The 26,739-nt window shown below is 26.2% G+C and overlaps 1 protein-coding gene across 1 annotated transcript in view; it reads right to left on the reverse strand.

Moving 5' to 3' along the window:
• Positions 1-23,370, reverse strand: part of LOC114127881 (uncharacterized) — a 34,912-nt gene extending 11,542 nt beyond the window's left edge. Inside the window, exons 1-2 of the mRNA XM_027992233.2 lie at positions 22,853-23,370; positions 13,528-13,814 (exon numbers count right to left, since the gene is read on the reverse strand). Coding sequence (XP_027848034.1) covers positions 13,528-13,654 — 127 coding nt within the window. The 5' untranslated portion in view covers positions 13,655-13,814; positions 22,853-23,370. The remainder of the gene's footprint in view (positions 1-13,527; positions 13,815-22,852) is intronic.
• Between the last annotated feature and the right edge of the window lie 3,369 nt (positions 23,371-26,739).

Consider the following 26,739-nt stretch of genomic DNA (forward strand, 5'->3'; position numbering starts at 1 on the left):
AGGATCGATCAATTAGGTACTTATACCGCACGTCCGCACACAATGTCATTGAAGCTCAATATTTTTCGATTACATAATATTATGTTGTGAATAAAAATAAATACATTATAGAACTTAAATATATGCTTTTTTATGAATTATAAATTATGATTAATTTAGCCGAGCTAAAAATATAGGCTTAAATCTACATTAATAGTAATTTTAATTTTCATTAATTAATATTATATCATGGAAAACTTTGACACTCTTTTAAATCAAGTTAAAAAATATAAAAAATATATTTTGTTTTATAATAAAATATCATAATCGTAAAAATGAAATTGTGAATTATTGATACATTTCTATATAACAAAAATACAATGAAATAAATGTTATCTATTTAATTTTTAAATACAAATAAAATAATACTTTGTACGAATGAAATGATTCATTTGCGTTTACAATATACGGGTGCGTGTCGATTGTAATAACGAACTTTTTTATTGAGATTATTGATTCAAAATCTTACTTTAGTAATGTACATATTTTGTTTTTAAAACAATATATGTATAATGATATTATACTGACTAGTCTGAGTACGTTTCATATCACTAAAACTTGTTCATAAATTGATTTTTAGTAGACAGTAACAGTGATTTGATTGTTGAGATTGTTCTATAAATATAACATGAATAAATGTTAATTTTTCGTTTCCTCTCTCAAGAGAGTTTCTATTGTGTGATGCACATAATTTTCTCAACTACTATAGCAATACCTGTCATTCTCGTTTTTACATTTATAAATTGTATGCAGTTTACTTGATCGTTTTGATTGTTAGATCACGATTATTATATGACGTTGTTGCAATCATATAAAATGAAGTATTTTGTTTGTAATTTTCACGTAACTACATTACAATGTGAATATAACGATGATTGCTATTAAAAATCACTGATAGGACTTCAAAGGAGTTGAAGGAACAGTAGAAAAAGTGAAGTTCAAATTTTTATACTGTCAATATCAATTCATAAAATGGGTATGTAAACCTATCAAACAGTCAAATAAAACATAAAGGTTGAAGGTAATATTTAATATTTGAGAACAATAATAAAATAAAGTTAAATTATTTGATTTAAACATTGATTATTTGCATATTATATGTAAAAATGTAGCTATTGAAGTATCAATAAGATAAAATAAAACGATGTGTGATACAATATCCTAAGTACTAATATATATTTATACATGTAATAAATAAATTACCCTTTTAAAAAACCATTTGATATTATTATTGGCAATACCAATATACAGTAGAGGGTAGATTTTAGTAATTTTTATGGTGTTTACATTACTATTCTATAAAAAAACGTAAGAAAATTAAAAAAAAATAAAAATAACCTGTCATAATCAATATGTTCTAATTTTTCACCAAAAACATAATAAATATGAGTTAATCAGATCACACTTTCTAACTTACTTAAAAAAAAAATTACCATAACCATAAAAAATAATTAAAATACAACATGGAAAACACATATTATATTCTCGTTTTTGCTCAGAATTTAAAATGAATTGGTTATTATTCTATATGCTTGTAATGTTTCTACAACTTCTTTGACATCACAAGTGCACTCTCCCTCCCGGAGCGGTTGTTCGGCTAAGAATGTGTATTCTTCGATAGGTACGCGAACTAATCAAACCGTAATATTAATTTGAAAAGATAGGGAGCAAAAACCGTATTATTATCTTTGTAAAAGCGCACATGAGCATTCTATAGGAGTGAATATAAATTCGTCATGTGTATATTCCGCAATTCAAGTTCTGTACAAAGACTCAGCCGGATACAAAGAGGGTTTTTCTCACGACACATAAAATAACCAAGGACGATGCAATTTAACACAAACATACCATCTATTATCGTGTTTTTAATATATACACTCAATAACGTGATAATAATATTATTTTAAGATAAAATATTAATTATTATTATTGATATTTAACAAAAATACTTTTACACTTTATGCATTGTTTATTATTGATTTTTGAAACGTTTGAGTAGGTAAAACAGCTGTGGGGACATTTAAATTTGATTAAACGAAACTATAACACAAATTAAATTTAATAGTTATAACAATACTGAGGGATTCAAAAATTATATATTTAGGTAGTGTGAAAATCTTTATTCGGTAGCTATTTTTAATGATATTTAAAAGATTGTTTCAGAAATAATAAATAAAAATACCGAAGATGTCTTTCTATTGTACAGGATGTTTCAAACATACCTCGTCATTGAGTATTAATCACTGTGGATGTGCTAAATTTAAAATCAATGATAAATCGTTTTAATCATTGCATACATACAAACAATGATTCTGAGCCAAAACGGTATACCGCTATTTAGGATATTTTATATAACATATTTACAAAAAGTGTTTTTAGACACATACAATAAAGAATTAAATATGAATCAACCTTATACCAAAACGTCCAAAACTAATTTAGTTTTCATAAGCAACAGTATCACGAAGTTTAAAAATCGATGTAAAGCGATTTATTTACGTATGTAGCAAACAAATAATGAATAATATTAATATAATTATTAATATGTCATTGTTGTTTGTAGATTACTTATGAATATAAATATAATAAAATTATAACGTTGTTTGTATAGGTGCTTTATAAAATATTTAAATGTAGGTATTTATATGTCCAATATGATCAAGTAGTAAATTTAAATTTTTAAATTTAAGTATGAGTTTTTTAATTTAATAATTGACAGATATTAAATTAAATATATTAAAAAAATTATGAACGTGAATAAATTATTTTGATGTTTCATAATGATAATTATTTATTAACATAATTAGATTAATATTTTCTATGACGATACCTGCCTATATCTTTTAATATGTCTTTGTATTTAATTGATATTCTTTTTTCCATTTAAGTATTATTTATTGCTAAAAATAACCAAAGTTTTTTTGAATGTATAATGTTTAAACTAAAAGGAAATATTAAAAATATAGATATTATATTGAAATAAACGTTATACAGGTAATATTATACATATTACGATAGTAAATTTTCATTGTTGAAATATTAATTTTCAAAGTCAATATAAAATTCAACTTGATATCAAATAATTTGAAAATATTTTAATAAAATCTTTTACTAAAATATACACAAATAATAAAAATAAATCTGTAGGTACTGACGTTTCAAATAACTTTAAAATTATTGTTATACTAGCAGGGAATTCGATATTCTATATTATTAAATAACCACTTAAAATACAAATAAAAAGTTCTGTAAAAATGTATTAAGGTTTCAAAATTGATAAAAGTTTTGAGTGCGTTACTGGTGCATTATATACATTTGATACGCTCAAGGTCCTTTATAGATTTAATTAATTCAGAATTTAAATGAGAATATCCGAGTGGGTGGGTGTCGAGTACTCGTGCGAAGTCAAACACACGCACCCATATAATATAATATAATATATATATTTATAAGACCTAACTTACGGTGGCTTTGTTAGAAACATCAGTAATATTTATTATTGAAAAATAATTCTTCGTTAAGTATTAAAACAACCGATTGATAAAAATAAACCGATAATCATAATATCATTTGTTTGTTACAATACACGAGCAACGATTTTAAAAATTCACATATTATATTATAATATATCACCTATTACTATGATAATTAATAATATTTAATTATCTTTATTATGTTAATCTGTGGGTATCAGAGCGACTAAGAATAATAATATAAATACAAATATTATGGATAGCGAATGTATGAAATGAAATATTAATTATTAACGAGTACAGACATTTATACGTACAATACGAGACACGACTGCACAAGTAGGTACACTCATTATGAGTAAATATGGAATAAATAGGACGCAATATACTATAGTTTCTGAAATATAAATAATATTATATGGTATTAGGAATACGTTTTTAACCGTATAGCAATAAACGTGGAGAATAATTGTGCGGCTTACCACTATATGCCGGAACTACCATTGACAATATTCGTATATAATTATCATCATGCGTATATTATATGAGTAGATGTAATATAATAATTTTGTGAACCACCTGTACAAATATAAAACACCGTTCGGATTTTATTAAAAATGCATGTGTGCAGGAGTGGACGTTATCAGATCAGGTCACACGATCGATCTCCGTATACAATACAAAACCATATAATATTCTATAGGTGGATCGATGATAAAAACAGAATAATAACAATAACTCCGTACAATACTGTATGAACGTCATATTTTGTTTTTGTATAGCGGTCATTGTTTTGGTCGTGACGAGACACATGTAGGTAATACAGTCTACGGGGCGCGTTCATGTAGGCAATGATGATTACTATAATGGTGTATCGTCAAACTCGCTGTCTTTTTCCGATCAAAGGCAAAAAGGATTACGTTTACCGTGGGCGGGACATTATGCTGCAAGATAACGAGTTTTAGTAACTATGTAATGTAAGCATATATATCTGTAATACGTGAAAGAAAAACAATTCTGCGGAGGCCGATAAAAATGTAGTACTTAATACTGTTCGAAAAAAAAATATACAGCTGAGGACAACTTGAATATTAGAAATAATACATCGATTTGATCAAAGTATTATGCGAATAATAAAACAAAGATATAAAATCATGAGTAATGTATTCGTTATTACTTATTAAGGTATTTTCAATCACGAAATGTTTTTGTTACATGTTTTGAATCTACAACAATTGATACAATATTATGTAAGTAGGCATACAAGAACTGATAAATATAATGAACTATAGTGAACTTTTGTTATGATGACGTATATAATTGCGAATATAGACGTCAATTTTGGTTCATATATATACAACTACACTTTTACAATCAATAATTAGCTGTTTTCAGAAAACGTTAATAATCCGAACGAATTAAACCGCATGCTTCTATAATAATTCGTTATAAATAATATTAATAATAAAAGTATATATTTTTCAGGAATTAAGTTCTCAACACTTATTAAAACAAATATTGTTACTTTATACAAAGGTTTTTTTTTACTGAGAATTTTTTTTTTATATTTGTATAGTAATAAAAATATTTTCAAGATTATAATATTCATTAATAAAAGTACAACTGATTTGGCGTAATGGTATAGTATAAAGTTTCACATATTAAAAAAAATTATACTACAAAATGTATAGATAAATTAAAAAAAGTTTTTATTTTTATATTTTCTTTTTTATTCCTTTAAAATTTAATTTATAAGTTTTTATTATTTACTATAAATATTGTACCTATTAAATTGCATTTATTTTATTTACAATTTGTTTTACAAGCTTAAAATATCTTATGTATTTTTTAATATCTTTTTGTTTTAAACACGTAGAATATTGTAATAAAAAACTTCGCATAGTATTTTATTCAATGTGAAAGTACATTGTTAAAATTAAGGTATCACTATTTAGAATAAAAATGATAAACAAAAATACTATTATCTAAAATCTATCTGAAGCTGCTCTTTTTTAATCTTTTGACTTATAAGAAATTTATCAGTATTTAAATTTTAAATTCAATTTTTTGTTATTACTAATAATGACAACAAATTTAAATATTTTTAAAACGCAAATAATATTATTTTTTATAATAGTTACGATAGGTAATGATACCGTAACTTTAATAATGTAATCACAATTAGCAGAATGAGAAAAGTGGTTTTAAATATTATATTAACGTGTGTATTATTAGGGGAAAAAATTATACTGCGCTCTCTTACATACTAAATTTTATTTATTTGAATTATAAATATTGTTTTAAATTCAAAACTGAAAATGTAAAGCAATAATGAAAATATAATTTCTCATGAAACGAATTTTAGATTTATTTGAATACAAAAATGTGAAGTTCTCATATTGACTATATTGACTTGGCAACAAAAAAGAAAAAATGAATAATATGCATACTATTAAAAGATAGATAGTTTAAAAGAATTTAGAAAAGAAACAAGGACCAAAATTATCACACTGGATTTGTTTTAATATTTTGTTATTCAGCCAGGTTCACGAGTTCAACAACCTGATTGTATTCAGACAATGTGCATAAGCTACAAAAGTAAAATCCATGGCCCCCGTGGCATGACCACATTTTATTTACCTGTCTAACGTACACATATTTTAATAACTCCCCCTCCCCCTTATAATAGCTCTGTATCTTTATTTTTATACACCGGCTTGTAATTTAACAATGAACAAATTCTTGACCAAGATTAATGCATCACATAGCATGTGCAGAATTATATAATATTGCGTACTTGTATGTAATAAAAACGAATGATTTTATTGAAATCCAAAAACGTTTTAGTAAAATTTAAAACAAAAAGTTTAAAAGTATTATAGAAACAACAGCAAAATAAGTTGAAATTTATGGATATAGTATATCATCCTAGCTATAAGAAAGACAATTTGTAAGTATATAGTATATACGTATAACAATGTAGAAATACAAAGTTCATTTGTTAAATGCCAAATAACGAACAGCATTTTACACATTTGATATTTTTCTTCGTTAAAATTAAAATACTATTTCTATATAACTGACTCGCATAGATGCAAAAAAAAATATACCATATTGTTACGGCTTTAATTTTAAACAAAACAGAAAATGTCAAGAAGTTTAGGAGGAATTTCTTGTGACAGCTGAAATTAATAAAAAAAAAACTTCGTTAACTTCATGTCAAAGACCTGATGTGTAAAATACATAAACATTTTAAAATGCGTGATATTATCAAGGTTGAGTAATTAACTGCCATACTATATAATTGTTATTATATTTATAGATAATGTTCAACGAAGAGATGCATATAAGAACGACATACTGCATTGAATTAATTTAACTCGATGTTTATACGCACACGGCACATTCCATTTGACGAAGCTAAACATTTAAAATAATATTTTTTGTTTTTGACAAGATTATATGTCGAGTTAGTATTTGGAGAGATAAAACTACAAGAAATCCACGTGCATTTCTAAAGAAAAGGGGAAAATAATAAAAAAAATAAATAATACATTTTAATAAAACTTAAGTTAATAAAAGCAAGGTGGCAAAATGGATTCGCTTTGCAGTACAATAAGCAGTAACATATATAGGCGTGTAGCGAGTTACTGTTATATGTAATATGAGTGTGTTTAATTCAAAATTCAATTTTTAGAGGAGGTGATTTGACAGCTTACATCACTCAGTATATTTAATGATACATTTTTGTTATGTTATTTTTATAGTAATTTATTTTACTATTAGTATTATAGTAGATTGATTATAGTACTTGATGAAAGGGTTAAACGTAGAAATTATTTCTAATATTTTAATTTTATGACATAATCAGGACAAAAGAAACAAAAAAACAAAACAAAACAAAAATACGAAAAAACTGAAATATAAATGTAATCCTATTATTTTGGAAAAATCAATTTTAATTTGTTTATAGTAATTTAAAACCTAATAACCGTAAACTTATAATTGAAAAATGTATATACATTATGAATATCTATACGAATTATGAATAGGTACAGAATAATATATTATATAACTTATCTATGATACAATCTTTTTTTATGAGTTATGCATTATGACTTAACTTAGTTAAAAAATGGAAAATTTAATTCAAGGTTCCTTACATATTTTTCTGAAAGCGATTAAAAAATATTGAAAATGCATTCATAAATTTATTTATTTAAAAGCGTTCGATTTTCGAAATGTAAAAATATTAATTCATGAATATTATTTTGTAAATATATAGCCTGAAAATCACCTCAACTAAAAATCGTTTTTCATCGTAAATAATTAATTTATCACTTAATTCAAATTCAATAATACATCAATTATAGTGATCAACTCAATAAGAGGTACATATTGTTGCAACGATACAAAAAAGCAAATTTTTAAAATTTTGATTCGTAAGATAATACAATTGAAGAGTTTAAATTTATTTTTATAAATGTTTAAAGTTAAAATAATAACAATATTGAATTTTCAAATATACCTAATAATAAATAATAATTGATCTTTGTAATTAAATAAAAAATATTAATCGTATAAACTTGAAAAATCCCACTGCTACTAAAATTATCTTTTTCTATATGTAATATCGACAGTACAATTTTAAAAATATCTAACTAATTTTAAACTATTTACATTATTTAAATAACATTTACATATTTGAATTTTTTGTATTATTGTTTGAAGAATTAAACAAAAAATTTTAATATTTAATTCAAAATTCCTCAAAAATTGTTCTTACGGTAATCTCAAAGTATCAAAAATATATATGCACGATTTTTTATAGACATTAATTTTACAATTTCAAAAAATTAAATATTTCTCTTTTTTTATTTTATTAAAAGAGAAATTTACAATCAGTACAGAAATTGACAATAAGTAAATATGATGAATAAATAATAATTAATATAATATATTGACATGACTACATGAGTGACAAGATTAGAGGAAGAGGTCAATAGCAACACCTTCTTGAGACTTAGATTGTAATTTAATAAGCATTTTTTTTTTTAATTTTAATTTTAATAGGTTGTGGGGCAATTTTTTTTTAGGCATCGTGTAGGGTTTTTGGGTACGGTGTGAGAGGATATATTTTTTATTAGTGGGCGTTTGTGTAGGAGTTAAGTTTGAAATAGAGTCGTTTGTAGTATGTGGTTGCTAGTTCTTTTTTAAATTAAATATTAAATAAAAAAATATTAATTTTAATTATTATGTTGTAATTCAAAAAAATTTTACCCATACATATATATTTAATATATATTATATATTATGTTATAATTAAGTACTCTATAATGTAGCTGACTCGGGGTTTCGCTTCGATAAATAAAATCTATATATAAAATATATTAATGTTTATTTTTATTTTTTACTTTCTTTCTTTCGTTATTTGTCCTCTTTAGACTCTATAACTACTGGGCCAATAGAATGAATATGGACTTTGAATCAATAGATTCCTTGAAACTGGGGAGCTTCGTTTTTTGATTTATATTTTCATATAAGTCGCTAAAAGATGACTTACACATTTTGTTTCGGTTTACAAATATCGAATATTTTTATACATATAATTGACATTTTTATAGATACTAAAATAACTATTATGATTGGATATGATTTTATATCAATGTTTCGGAATGGGGTTTCAAATAATAATCATGTGATATCATAATGAAATACGTAAATTTATCATGTGAAGCAGTCTCGATACAAGTAGGTATTTATGAATTATCTTATTTATCCTAAAATTAAAAAAATTAAACAAATTTTGAAATTAATGAGAATAATTGTTTTACAGGAACTAATTAAAATTTAAAATATAAACCATTAATTATATTTTGAATGTAATCTATCACTCTCTCCTACTGTATGTAACGACGTTGAAAATATTGAATAAACTGTGTTCAATTTTATATGTAAATCTTAAAAAGTATTTAGACATTTCATTTATTATTTATGTAGAATGTTAAAATATAACATGAAAATTATTAAATATATTATTCTTAATGCTTGAGTTTATAACGCACTTAATATTTAAAAAATGTAATTTAATTGAATACAATTATCAACGATTTTTATATTGCTTATTTTTATTTTTTTGACGGGTTCAATAAATAGTTATATGTCACCATATAATTAATAAACATAAAAATTACGAACATCATTTATAACTGTCCCTTAAGTCAATTGTCACCCATTTCCTTGACCTAGATACTTAATACTTTATTATTTAAGAGTATTTATTTTTTAATATACTATATTCATATTTAACTATTTTAACCAATAACGTACCTTGCTACCTAAGTATTAGTTATTAAATTAAATTAAAAAAAACATTTTCTGATAATATTTATAATTTATTAAATTAATGATATAAAAATATTACTTTTGTACGATTCATATAGTTTATTAATAGTCTTAAAATGTTGTTTATATATCCCTTATAAGTTATAACATACGTAGATCGTCAAGAAACCAATTAAATTAAAACTTAAGTCATCAGTTATAAATTTATAATATATAAATTTACTAAATACTCATACTTATTATGTGAATAATAGTCTCAAAAACGAAAATGTTTTTGTTTTATTATAGATTTCTTTTTTTTAACTACATAACATTATCTATCAAAAACAATTTATGTATAAATCTGTGGTAGGTGTATAATATAAAGTTTTTGGCGTTTAGATTCGCAATTGACTTATTGAAATAGTAATTAATAAATTACAGACAATTTTCAGTTTTAAAACTTTAAATTACAGTTTACATAATATATAAATTAAATATCAATTAAAACTAATTGAAGTTTTATAATTTAACCTACGTACTTGGTAACTTATTTTAGAATATAATTTCTGTGTTTTCAATTATACAACAACAATAAGTTTAGATGATAGAAAAACTGTATAAAAACGTAAAAATCCAAAAATTATCTAAGTATTTTCTAATCTATACATAGTTAAAACGACTTAATTTAAATAAATTAATAGACCCCTTCAAATAGATAGGTACTTAAAATTAGTACTATATATCCATATTAATATTTCAAAACACATTATTACAGTCATAAAATATTTTATAAATCTGACCTTAATAATTATAACAAAAACAATAATAATAAGTGTTATAGTTAGAATGTTTAAAGTGTTAAAAAGAAATAGGTATAAAATGCATTAATTTTTATTTTTATATTTGTAAATAAAAACTGATTGTATCTATTTAACGATTTTACGACGCATTTGTACAGAGATTTTAATACTTGACATACACACAACATGCACTATATTTAGATTTTACACATTGAATGTATTATAAATTTATAAAAGAAAAAGAAAAATTTTCCACTCAATCATAGTGTTCTAATTACATATTTATATACTCTATGACTGAATTATATTTTACAAATATAAAAAAATATTATGACATGGTAGGTAACGGAATTTAATCCTATTAAATCATAAAAAATACCAAGAACTATAATATTATAGTTATAACTTATAACATACCAAAAGTATTTCTATCAGGTAGAGTAATTTCTAAGCAACATAAAAGGAAACTATATATTATTATGAAATAAAAACTGTTAAACAATTACACATTAAAATACTATGATGATCTATACAGGTTATTGATACAATATAATCAACTCTACGTGTCCATTAAGCAAACGACAATATTTTAATGAGTCACACATAATGAATCATTGTTACTGAAAAATATACTTTAAGTATTTTATTTTTATGTTTACCCATCAAGTTAATTTTTATATCGTAGTAATTATTATTTTAAATTATGAAAAACTACTACTCTTTTAATAACAAACCAAATTATTCAGCATCATAATATTATATAGATCGTTATTAATTATTAGAATTATAAAATACACGTGTAGGTACATACAAATTGTAGAAAATACAAATTTTATACATTCAGTATAAGATTTATATCCTTATAAATAAAAAATATATAAATACTAATATAACACAATGACTTTAATATTAACAAAGTATAATTAATTTAAAAAATATTAAATCACACTGTATTTGAAAAAAACGGAAGTAACTTATTTGTAAAAACCATTATTATACTAGCTTGAATAATTTTATATGAGATACACAATGCAAACTATGAGAAACTTAAAATTTCATTGTTTTCAATTTTAAGTATTAAAGACCGCCAAAAAATATAAAAAATACCATATAATTTGTTCTTAGTCAATATCACGTCAATACCTAACTATTGTCTGTTAAGAAAAACAATAAATTGACCTAGTTTGATAAAAATAATGTATAATGTGTAGTATTTATATACACGTATACTTAATTTATTAAATAAAATATATTATAGAATATAATATAATATGTCCTTGAATTAATATAAATGCACAAACTAGTGAAGTAACAATTGAACATTTTAGCAATATTTCTAGACTAGTAAATACCTATGGCTGAATGAGGGTTTGATGTAGAGCTGCATAAGTCTCTTTATGTACATCACATAGTTACTCACTTATAAATTGAAATTTTAATTAAGCAATTTAATATGTATTTTTATCAACAAATAGACAAAATAAGTTAATTTATTGAGGTCATGAAAGTTGATAAACTTATCTGTATTATGTATCTCTCCTAACTTATCTTAAGTTCAAGTTCACCATTGACTTAACTCGCTAGTAAAAATAAAAATAATTTATTCAAGTATACTATTACTTGTTCATTAATATAATATATTGAAACGAAATTATAGGTAATCAACTTTATTCAAAAAAATTAAAAAAACAAACATATTAAGAGAGTACTATTTAAATATAATATTTAGTCATATGTTATGATTCTTATGAATTATATTTTTAAATTTTTTCATAAGAACATACCTCCTTAAATAAATGTAAAAAATTTAAGTATCAACAAGAACTTTATAAATTTCAAAATTATCATAAATTTAATTTGATTTAACTCACGAAAAAATACAATAAATATCATGATATTATACTATTAGGTAGATACCTATTATGTGTAAAGTCTATCGTATTAGTTATATAAATGAATACTTTATAAAAAAAAAAAAAAAAATTGGTGAGTATTAAATACTATTAGAAATTTAGTTGATAAAATAATAACCTAAAAAAATATCAATGTATTCCAGAATAAACATATTGATGGATCGAGAACATTCAGAATAATACTAAAATATACTAAATAAAGATAAAGAGAACCAAACAAATAGTGCACATAATGATGGTGTTTAAGAAAAATAATTTGGTCTGAGTGATGAATAATTTTTCTTTATTTGATCATAAAAACTCATATTTGTGTACCTAATAAATATTAATGTACTGCAGTCCCATTAAATCGAAATTATAGAATTGATGGAAACTGTCAGAATAAATTTCTTTACGTGAATTCATTGAAAATTCGGCAAATAATATTAAGTTCTTATGAAAGTTATTGATTGAAGAATAAACAATTGTTGTCTGTTGATATAATATGCTAATCTCTTGGTCTGGGTTTTAAACAATGCTATAATAAAACGGTCGATATAGATATAACAATATTGTTTCATCAAAAACTCAAGAAAGTTTTTGAAGTACAACGAGGTTAAATGGCTTTGATTAATAAATCGGCATAAATGTTTCAAGCAATAAATATAGTATATACTCACAACTCGAATTTTTATTTAAATTTTACACAATATAATCATATGAGAATCTCAGTTGGGACCATTATTACTATAACTATTTTTTTGAAAATAGGTACGTAATTTGTATGTTATTTAGGTAGGTATATTCGTATAGATTATGCATGAACCCGATAATATTCACAATTATACTATAAAATGTAAAAATGTTGCATATTTTGAGTATAATTATAGGACATAGGTTAACTTTTTTTAATAATGTATAAATAATATCAGGTTGGCGCATTTACACAGTAATAAATCGATCGTGTTAGTTCACAACGCCATGCTCAAAACTCACCTTGAGGATTTTCGTAGTAACCCCATAATGGCAATCCAATGGCAGTGGCGGCTAGTGCAAAACACGCAAACCCTAGGAATGCCACCCCGGACGAATACAGTGCTTTACTCTTATTTGGATCAGCCATTTTACGCCAAACCACATGGTGTTTCCCGACGCTTCTTAGCCAGCTTTACACACAAAACCACAGTCAGTGTCATTCAGCTGTCCGATTTGTTCCACGTCCATCCGTCTATTTTTTTCGCATCCACATTAGCCATGTCAACTGCCCGTACGTTAATTATCATCTGAAAAAATTAAAATATTGTTAATAATATCTATATTTTTAAATACACAGAATTCATATTTTTTCGGTTTAAGACAATTTGGAAAATATTTTTTTCATTATAGTTTGTGGGAATGTATATGCCAATTATTATTATAAATTCAGATAATGATAAATTATTATTATTAGTCATATAATTGAGTATATTATCAATTTAGTACCTAGCTGTCCTAGCTAACTAAATTATAAAGCATAATTAGAAGGACTTGGAACAACAACCAGGTAAATCCACTTTTTTCGAAAATGCACTTTTTCGTAAATTATTGTGTAGGAAAAAATTACGTACATTTGGGTGCAATAACCAGATAAATCTGATAAATATAAACATAGTTAATTTACTAATTATACCAAACAAAAATTTTGTTTTGTTGTGAATATAATACATTTTATGCCACTTGTTTTGTTATAACTCAATTTAAAACTTAAGGTACTATTTTATTATATTTCAAAGTAATAAAATTAAAATTTTTTTTTTGCAATTTTTTTTAAATTACTATGAGTAATGAGTATACTTTCAAAAAACAATTTTTGGTGTAATAATCAAATAAATCCATAGGTTTCATAACTTTTGACAACAAGTTAACTAAATTCTAAGTCCACAGTATTTTTCATTATGTTAATAATAGAAAAATTTAACTGTAATAGTTTTAGTATATTCATTGAAATATTAAATTATAACATTATCCCTATAGTTTGTCAAACGTACTTATCCCTCGCCTGTATGGAAAAAGTCGTCTCTGTTAAGTCACTCCGGTTTGTTATAGATTTGAGTGCGGTAAAGTATGTATATTTATATTGGATTTTGTTGTGTAGGAATCTGCACAACATTATCGACGTTCTTTACATCACACAATCCCCGGAACTGGTTTTCACTCTTATTATTGTATGCATTTTTATTTTTATTTATTTTATATACAATAACCATATTTCCCTCGCCAACATGGTGCAATATCGCCAAATCCACTACCAATATCTCTGAGATTTGTATATAAATTCTATAGCTTCTGTCGTTCATAAAACAAAAATAAAAAATATCACAAGAAACAACTATCGTATCGCAGCCTGGAAGATGGCGAGAAGCTAATAAGTTATTTTAATACCTACCTATATAATAATATATTATGAAGAATGTTAGTACATATTATATGATATAAGTACTCGTCATTGCCATATCAGTAAGCACGGAATGTATTCTATAACTGTGTTATTAATGGTAAATAGGTACATCATTGCCCACGGTTAATTCATTAGTAAAATAATATTTTTAAGTTTATCCGAGCACCCAAATAAAAAAAACAAATATAATATGGTTTAGTAATTATTTTAAGTTAACGGTTAATATAAGAAATAACTGTTTTTTCACACAAAACCTGTCCTATTAAAACTATGGTTGGACGTAGGTGGTATAATTGTATGTATATCACAGATTTAAATAAAAACTGTTTATACAAAATACACAGTGTTAGTTATTTAAAAACTACCACAATAAATATAATATGCTATTTGTTATAAAACTCAATATTATTATCTGCATTTATGATTTACTGTTGTTGATAAATTAATAAGAATTCCAATACAAATAAATTATAACTAAATTTCTGATTTTATAATTTCTAAAAATAATTTTTTATACGTACTAAATGTACATGATATAAACCATCACTATTTATATTTAGTAATTTAAATTCATAAAAAATAGAAGTATGAAAATACCAAGTAAGAACACTCTGTATAGTGTATAACTATAATAGTCTAGCGTTACAAAGAAAAAAAAAATAATAATAAAATAGACGTGTGCGACGACGCGTTTGGTCTGTGGCCACTGTTGGTGAAAGTATCTTTAATAACATGCTCGTGTGCCATTCATCAAATAGAATCATAAAACGACCAAGACGACAAGGACAAAGATAAAATTTGAACACATGTCTCGTTTACTTTAAAGTAAAATTTAAAAAGTTCATACAAAATAGACAAACTAGAAGCTAGAGTGAACATTAATATTTAAGTATAAAGAGAACATTTAAATTATAAATAAAATTTTAAAATTAAGTAAAAATATAATGTTAAATGAGGGAATCACTCACACACACTTAATTCTAGTGTTAAAATGAGTGCGAACCACTTGGTAATATTTATTCATAAAAAATGACAAAATTTTTTTAATAAATAAAAAAACTTTATCTGCAATATATTTTTAATTTTTTTTTATAAATAATTAATTAAATTTCATTTTTTTTAAATAAAAATTAAATTGTAAACTTATAATATAAATAGTTATATAATTATAATATTATTAAGACCATGGTACTTCGATAAACAAAAATTACAACATTACTCGAAATTAATTTATGATGATATCAAATATCATCATTATCTACCAATTTTTGTTAAGAAAATATTTTTCTTGGAAAACTTTTACTCGACTGTTTTAAATATAATTTAAATGAGTGTATTAATTTACATGCTGGTTTCCGAAGACAATAAAATTTCTTCTATATGACACGTTATAAAATAGGCGCGAGCAATTAGAGTCTAAGGTACATAACATTTTAGTCGTTTGACCTGACGAGTGTAATTTATTAACCCCAGCCCACTTGCAATGGCATAGTTAATTGTCTATACAGTATTTGAGTTACCTATATTAATATAAACGATATTTTGTAATGTAGCATCAAAGACTAATTAATTATTATTACTACTAGTTAGTAACCAAATATCTGAGAAACAATTGTCTCTCATAATAAAATATCGATGGCCAAAGCTTAAAGATATATTTCTTATAATTTCTCATAAAAGGATTGAACATTTATTTACATAGCAACTACAACGAGTTGTACGGAGTAATCTACAATATGCTTATATACGCGAGATGCGAGTTATGGTTATATTTATTATATTTCATTATAGACCAATCCTTAATATAGATAAACAAGTAACAAATAATGTACTATCTAATGAAGGTATTTTATTCTATTAAATACCCTTTTACATTTCATTCATAATTTTGAAATAATGATAATATTCATTATTGTTAAAAAATTTGATACATTCCACTATTTAATTGTTTATAGGTAAAAAATATATTATAATATTATTATTATACTACTCTGATCTATTAAATGTTTTGACCGAAATTCGTAATTTATAAGATTTGCGTTATAAAAGCTTATAAAATAAGTTTGATACTAAGAAAATTATTATACTTATTGTATTAAAACATAATATATAGCCTTTGTTAATCAGGAAAAATAAGTTATAATTCATGAATGACCTACAATTTATTATCTATAAGCAATAATTTGTAAACATAACAATTGTTATAACAGACAACCTAATCAGTTACTTTTGTTACCGATATTAATTATTTTTTAGAAACTAATACTTCTATACTTACTCAAAAATATAATTAAATTATATAATATATGGTAGGTATACGTAAGTAATGGTATGTTGTTTGAAAATAAAGGTATCGTTAAAATAGTCTTTAAAGCAATTTACGAGTATGATTGTGAGTTGTGACATTGGAATAAATCTTATAATAATTGTCCTCAATTTATAGGTTGTTAAACCCATATGCAAATTATAAACAGGACAAATATAGTTCAACCAGAGGTGAAGAGAAATAAATAATTTACTAAACACTGATTTAACCTAAAATAAATGTTTAGTTATTTACTATGGTATCTACTAAAGTGATGACTAATGAGGATAACTACTTAACTTTGGTGATAACTAATAATTTATGTATCTCCAAAAATAAAGATATTAGTCTTTTCAAATACATATTTTATTTTATTTAAAATGTTACAATAGTAATAATAAGGCTTCAATACACTAAGTAAGTTTTAAAAAACTATTAATTCACTATCGTTATGTATATAAATCTAAATTAGGTACATATATTAGTTTTACAATTTTACTTTTTGCTTTTATAACAATTGAGTTATAATTTTAATATTCATAATTTCTCTGTTTGTGTAGTTTTGTAGACGAAATTTTTATTTTAGCATAATATACATATTTATTTATTTTGGTTTTTTTTTTATCGTCGAATAATTATAAGAAGGATTAAATAGCAATTTTTGTCGGATTTGTTTATTATTAGGTTCTAATAATAATAAATATGTGAAGTATAGGTACAATAATAAAACAAAATGTGCTAGAAATTAAATATTCATTTTATAAAGCAATTAAAATGCATTTAGGTGTAGCCTCAAATTTAACTAAACTACTGGATAGCTTCCCCTCTTATATTTTGATTATTAAAACATTTCATCTCACATCTACTTATTGTAGGTACGTATTATTTTTTCTATGGATTGTAAATATTAATTAAATTTAAAAAATATTGCAATATTATTTGATATTTCTAAATTTCTAGAAAACAAAAAAAATTGATTTTTACCAAGTTATTTAATCATAAATATGGATTTATCTATAATGATTATTGATTAAAATTTATAATATGGCACACATTAAAACAATAGGTAGGTTCATTTAATGTTTTTTTCAGTTTTATTATCACTTATTACGACACATTATTAATATATAGTATGTATATTGTATAATGTATATTGTATATACTACACAAGTATAACATACTACTATATAAATACGAGATACTTAAGGCACAAGTATATAAAAAAATACACCTTAATAAATTAGCAATATAACATTTTAATTCAAAAATGTGACAAAAATATTTTAGTTAATTAGAAGTAAGAACACCTATTAAAATTAATTAAGCGTTCATAAATTATAGTCATAAAAATTACTTCATATTATATGGCTTTAAATTGAGTGATATAAAATATGATTAATTTAGATACTGTTTAAAAAACATTTATATTGAATTCATATACTTTAATTAAAAGTATTTAACTCAGGTGTCTTTAAAATATATATTTAATATTACTATAAAATATAATTTTAAATCTTTACATTAAACATAACATAACAATGTTATGCATATGATCAGACGTTCAGAAAAAAAACTTAAACAACTCACATAAGATTAAGATTTTTTTACTTACTGAGAAATTTAATATACCTAATTACCTACTTGTATGTACCTACTTATTTATTTATTCATTTATGAATAGTATTGTTTTGGTATAAACATAAAACAACGGTTAAATGTTTTTTTGAAGACACCAATATGTTAGTGCAAGCATTATATTATATAGTAGCAATAGGTATGTGTATAATTGAAAATAATAAAATTATAAATCAATGAAAATATAATTTAAAAACACAAGTTACTATATTAGTACAATTTTTAATGGATTAATTATTATTTACGGTGATTAAAGTACATACGTAAAATGAGGTAAAACTATTACTTTTATGATATAGAAAGTAAAACTGACCAACGTTATGCTCTATTGACAAATGGTTACCAGCTATTGGTTGGAACCAACTCGATTACGTAAACTCGGTCGAATATCATCCGTATTGTGTGTGTACTGTGTATAAATGATTCGCGCCAAATTATCTAGTTACCTAACCCCAATGTAACCCAACAAACGTAACGGTCACAAATGAGTAGGTACCTAAAAATATTTATTTGGTCTAGTGGTCAGTATACTTTTGTCGTCTATTGTAAACAGACATTGAAAAAAAATAATATTTTATTAATGAAGAATGAAGAAATGTGTCATTTAATCACATCAAACCAGTGTACAGTAACCATCTTTGTTATAAAATATAGTTTGTGCAAAGATACCAGGTTCAATTTATTTATTCATCCGCCCAATTAAATAGTTATTATCAATTTACTAATAAAAAAATTAATAGGTACTTAAGATATTAAATTAAAATTAGTCATATTTTTGAAAAAAAACAATAACATTGTACTTAAAAGTACCTACGTTTTGTTTGATTTATTCCAGTCATATTAATCAAATAAATATTGAAATATTAAAATATATCTATAATAAGAAAAAATATTTTTGATAATAAATAATTTTAGGTAGGTATCATACCTAAGTTTTTAAAAAATAAATGATATAAAATAATATCTATTTTTCTGGTTAATAAATTTATTATAATATTATATTAATATTTTTCAATTGGTTTGTATTTTTTTTAAAATTCCTCTTTGGGCTTAAATACGTCTATTTTGATTTCCTTGACTACCTCAATCAATTAAAAAAAAATTTATTTTATCAATTTTAAAATATTTCTATAACACTACATTCTTTGTCAATGAATTATTATCTTTATCACCTTGAACATCCGTTTAAATATTTAAGTTTCAATTGCAATTCATATTGCTTAAAATTTAGTCCGATTGTAATATAATATTAACCATATACATAAAAACGCTATAATCGCTATAATAGGCTTTTTATGAATTTAATAATTTAACTATATTAATTCTTTCTCGATTATTAACAATTAATTTTGCTTATTATGTAAACTTTTAATAAAAATAAAATTTTAAGAATTAGGATTTTAAATTAATATGAAATAGAATATTTATTAACACACAATTGAAATCATTAAATCATTAATGCTCATATAAGGAAAACTGAAATTAAAAATGTTCTTCATAACTTTATTTGGACAATTTCAATACCCCCATGTGCTGTTTTCTCCGTTTTACTGACATATTATAACATGGACAAAAATAATTACGTTCAGAAGAATACGTGCGTTTATCATAGTATATTAGTATTATACTTAATATTAAATTGAATTGACCTGAATTATAAAATTTAAAGGTAAAAATATTATTTAAGCATTAAATTATAGAAAAAACTTTAAGGTGTTTGAGTAGGTACCTACTCTTTTAAAAAATCTTAAAACCTATAACATTTATAAAAACAAAATAAATGTAAATATTTTGTCAAAATTCTAAGTACCTTACTATAATAATAATATAATATAATCTATATAATATACTTACTACTTAGTATTTAGTATTTACTATTTATCAAGAGTTTTAATTGATAGCTCTTTATTTTAAATAGAGTAAAAGAATAGTGTTAAATTTACGCTGAAATAATACATATACGATATCAGCTAATGATAATTTTACATGCATTGAAATTTTGTGTACAAATTCTTGTAAATAAACAATACGTTTCCAATCAAAAAAACATTTTTTCTAAAAAATCCGGTGTTCATTTTTAAAATAATACTGAGTTTAGGTATTGGATATTCAATAATCATATATTCATACTTAATATATTGCATTGATTGCTGTAATACTCACATTTGATCAAAATATAAATACCATGTGGCTTGGAATAACTAATAATAAATAATAACTACCTAATCAAATAGTCATAGATATTTAGCTTAATAATATGGCTATTTTTAATGTTTAACTAAAACACTTTAATTTAACATGATTTTGAATTTGTTTTTTGATAGAATGACGTTTACAATAATAATAGTTGGAACTTATAATAGGTAACTAATGAACCATAACACGGACACAATGAGGTTTAATTTTTATTATTTAATTTTATTTTATTTATAATTTAATGTTATAAGCTTAAAAACTTAAATACCTCGTAATATGAATCTTTTGAAAATGTACCATATGAATAATATTGTTTTAATTAGGCAAGCGTATACTTAAAACTACACAAGTTTCGAGAATATTTAATCCTATTGATAGATAACTGAACGTGATAATTATATAAGCTATATGTAATTTTTTATGCTGGATCGCAATAGTATTATTTAATATGTATATATTTTTTTAGAATACGGATATTTAAAATAAATAGATGGGGACGGTAGATATACAGGACGTGACAGGGCGTAACAAAACTGAAATTCGACTTAACAATAATGGTTCAATTGTACACCATTTGACGGTTTTAAAACGAATGGATTTTTACACGTACACCTACACCCACCTACCCATGTAATACTGCACAATACGATGGACACGCGCAATAGTGTGTATATTAATTCGCGTGTTTCGTGTGGATAGGTACCTATGAAAAAGCAAAAACAATAGATTTGCAAAAAAATAAAACCGATAACGTCGTTGCAGGAATTACAGTGTTTGAGTACGGCCAAACTGCCAAAGTATAATCAATAATAATGCATAATAATAATAATATTATATTGGAATTTTAAGGAGGTTCGATGTGCGCGCGCGCCCGAGCTGAAACCTGTATTACTTCTATTAGTTATAAAATACGAGTATAGGTAGGAACCTAACTATACGATACACGTGTGTGTGTGTTATAATAACGAGGAGTGGAATCTTTTTTTTTTGCTCATTCCGTACACACGCTGACCAGGGGACCACTATACGTAGTTATTATTATATACATAGACATAATATAATTGTTTTACGTGTGGCGAAACTAGTCGACGACCAGCAAGCAGGATTAAGTACGGAGATTTGTTTTGGAAAAAGAGTGACTCGGTGACGTTGGTATTTTTATGATTAATATTTTTTTCGTTTTTAACGCAATTGATTAGCAGTCGGAAATCGTTGCGAAGGACGGCAGCACGCTCCCGCCCGCGCGCACACACAAGCATACCGCATAATAATATTATATACGCTATTCGGACGCTACGCGCGCGCGCACACGCCACACGCATACACGCGCACACACACAAACATTTCCCGCGACCCGTCGGTTGGCATGGAAATTTGAAACGCACAGATCTTTGGTGCGGAAAAACTTTTTTCAAATTTCACAATCAAAAAAGAAAAAAAAAATCTAAACGGTACGTAATTCGTACATTAAGTCATAAATAGCATAGATTCTACCATACTATTAGAATTTTTTTTCAATTTTTTTTTTTTTTTACCTACATGTCATAATAATCTATCGTGTAAAAACGTATTGTAGCAATGACGTCGATATTCTGCGTTCGATATCGATACTATTATAGGTAGTATTGTCAAATATGCAGTGTACCTATATCACACAATATGAGCAGTATACCTGCACAGTTATCGCATAACATAATCGTGATGGTATTTTTCTATATAAGTGAATTTCAAAACGTTTATCGACTTACTAATGATACGATATAGCAAGCACACACGAGTGAGTGGCAGCGGCAGCTGTAGTATACGCGATAACCGTCGGGTTTCGCGCTCGACGTCTCCGGCGAAATCGTCCACTCCGTCAGGTATACGGCGGTGCTCGAAGCCAAAGTTCAAAAATCGGATGTCAATCTCCCGCGGTCGTCTCGGATGGGTTTACGGGCGGCGGGTCGTTACATTTTTCTCGTCGGCGGGTACATCGTTCCGGGAGAAATATTGCCCGCGATAATAATGTTTTACTGCGGTGCACGCGGACGAACCGCGAACGTTTGTATAAAATATATAACAGGTACTTTAACTAAATAATATTTTTTTTTTTTTTAAGCGACGACAATAACAACGATGGCGATGATAACAGCCACACAACAACAACGACTATGGGTACGATATCGTATAACGACTTACTGGCCGTATTACACGTCGCTGGTACACTGCTGGCAAACGGTGTGGTCGTAGTACAGAGTAGGCCAGCAAGCTCTCTCTCCACGGCGGCAGCGGCGGTGGAAAAAAAACCATACACACGGCAACAAAACAAAACCCGTCCGATGGTGGGGCGGCCGAACGAACACACGTAACCAACAACACACACACACACACACGCGCGGGCGCCCGCGCTACGCGTCGGCCGTCGGAGTAGCCGAGGTATCTACCTATATAATATCGTAATACCTGTGCGTATAAAATGTGTAATAATAATAATAATCTTATACCGCGGTACGCAGGTACCTGTATACTTATACCGCGGTGCGTTCGATATTATTTATATTATTTTAAAAACGCGCGTCGCGTGCATAAACGTCGTATATTATTATTATTATTGTGGTATACATCGATATTAATCGTATATCGCAGAGGAATAGGTACCCGTAGGTACGTTACCGTATCGGTATCAGCGCGCACCTGTACCTCGGTAAATAAACCTACCGTCGTGTACCCAAAATATTATCACGACGTCGTATGTGCGCGTTCATAATATCGCGCGCGGCGGTTAAAACGATGATAATATTATTGTTACAACTACATAGTCTCATATTTTGTACGCGCACGAAACGCGCGCCCGTAATAATATTACCTATACGCGAGAATCGTCTTTGGTAAAGAGTGGGGCGGCGGCGGCGGTGGGATTCGTGCGTGAATCGTATTACCCGATATTTTTTTCTCTTCTTTCTCCTCTTCAGCACTTGTCGTCGTCGTCGTCCTCGTTAATATATTATTCGGACGCCGGACGGCCACGGAAGACTGCCGCCGCCGGTTGGACGACGTATCGTCTGCGGTGTAGTGTACGCGCGCACACGGTATCGCGTGTACGGTGCGGCGTGGCCGGCCGAACGTGACGGGGACGCGACGGACCGGCGCGCCGCCGCTGAAAACATTACACGTCGTGACCGCCGCGCGCCTTTGGTCCCATAATAGGTATACGATCTGTAAATAATATTAACCATGATAGTATTATTATTATAGGCAAGTATTATACCTTGGTATATACCCGCTGCGACCGGGCCGGGTCCGTCGAATTATTATCGTCGATTCTCGCCGGACGGAAGGACCGACGACGTCGACGTCACGTCGTAATCGTAATAGGTAATAATAGTATTGTTATTCAAAAATAATAATTACGACGTCGAAGCCAGACGTACTTGGGTACGATATTATATTATTTCGAATATTACTGTACGTCGGAGATAGTATGCCTACCCGACGGTAGAGAAGACGCGAATCACGGCGTAGGTACGCCGCCGTGTGCGCGCTCGCGTTGTTATTATATTATATAGTATATTATTTTATTAGCTACTATATACAGACTACTAATCACCCGGTATGCGGTATCTACCGATATTTTTTCTAATCGAGGCAAAGAGTGATCACATATTATTATTATTATTATTACGGTGACGTGAGTTGACGGTCACAACGGTTCTCCGCCCCGCCAGTTCCGGTCACCGTCACATGCCGTCGGCGCGGCACAACAACTTGCGCGAAGAAGGCGAGTGAATATAATATGTGTATACTACATAGGTAGTGAGTAATATGATATTATTATAATAATATTATGCGCGTTGCACCAGCTGCAGCGGGGCCCGGTGTTGAAACCCGTGTGTGTGTTATAATATTACGACTTGGGTTCGAGTACGAATATATTTTTTCTTTCTTTTTAATTACAAGTACACCTATATATGCATGCCGTACAGACAAACGCAATTAATTAAATTTTATCGCGAAGACGTGTCGGAAAAAATAAGACGTGTTTTATTTTCATCGCGAACGTTAATAAAATATTTCGTGGTGCAATCTACGAAATCGACGTGTTAACGTTGTTTTTTTTCCATTCGTCGTTCACGTCTTAACCGAATACGATTTTGAACGAGTATACAAAATATCCGAGCGTTTCGTGAACCACGCCGAGCTTGTTGTTTTTAAATTTTTGAACGATACGAATTCCCACGATTTCGCGTCATCGTATTTGAATAAACTTAGAGTAAAAAGTTCTTACACGTACCTATACACGTTATATTGATCGTCTTCCGTCACCAGACACGTTGCGCCATAGTCTATAAATTGGGTATCTCTTATTTGGACCTACGAGATGTTGGAATAATATTATCAACACAATATTATTACGCATTTCACAATCGCATCGTAAACCTGTTTTCATTTCTTTATTTCGTTCGTCATCACGATTTCGTTGTTAACCTGTGTTATATTTTTAGTACATTTTGTACCAGTCGTCAATACCGATAATACACATAATTGACATAATGATCAATAATATAGTACAAAATACTAGATTAACACCATATTTTGTTGGTATCTAATTATTTAGTATTACTATTATCTGTTTTCACTTTTTGAGTATAATTGTGTATACAATTTTAATAAGATAGGTAGGTACCTATTATGTAATATTATAAACCATTCCATATTCAAGTTTTGAAGTTTATAGGGATGTTATGCGTAAATATTTTATACATAGTAGATTTAATATAAACATATTAACTTCATAAATTCATTTTAAAATAATAAGATTTCTAAGAAATATTGAAACCAATTATTTTTTTCTTATTTCATCATCCGGTATAATGATTACTTACACTAATAATATTATAATTACTGGTATACTGGTATACATAATTATTAAATGTGTATTATGACCAAATTCATAAATAATAAGACGTATTGTGATTATTAATTTGTTTGTGAGTTGTAGCCTGCTGGGATTAAATTAAATTCTATTGTAAATAAAATATTATAATTAAATTTTTGGAAATGTTAAATTAAATCATAAAAAATATAACAAAAACATAAAATACGAGTAGAAATCTCTCAAAAGTATTAAATAATATTTTAAATATTCGTAAAATATCAAAACAACTGATTAATAATATATCTAGTTAATGGTTTTTTAGATTCCAACAGTTATGGTTTATTGAAAGTTTTATCAATGACACTGAACATAAAACGTTCTCTTAGTTGTATACTTGTATTTATGTATTTTATTATCTACTTATAAAATAATATAAAGTAAACATTTTGCCCTCAAATAATGGTAATTAGTGTATTCCTATTGATTTATGGCATACTGCAAAACCGCATCAGTATTCAGTACAACATGTAATATCTAATAAGTAATAAGCTTATACAATAGATACCTTCAAACGTGTAGCTATTTTAGACACTTGTTGTCACATTGGAGTCTTAAAAGAAACAACAGTAGGAATAAGGTATAGCTTATATTTTATAAGTATAACGTGATACGTTTTAATTTATCTTAAGCGTATAATGATTACGTTCTTGGAGGAATTTTTAATTTATTCAATTGTTTTAATATAAATGTGATAGGTAGTAAAAAAAATGTGTGCTT

This window comes from Aphis gossypii, chromosome X (assembly GCF_020184175.1).
Source record: "Aphis gossypii isolate Hap1 chromosome X, ASM2018417v2, whole genome shotgun sequence".
In the NCBI taxonomy this organism is placed as follows: domain Eukaryota; kingdom Metazoa; phylum Arthropoda; class Insecta; order Hemiptera; family Aphididae; genus Aphis; species Aphis gossypii.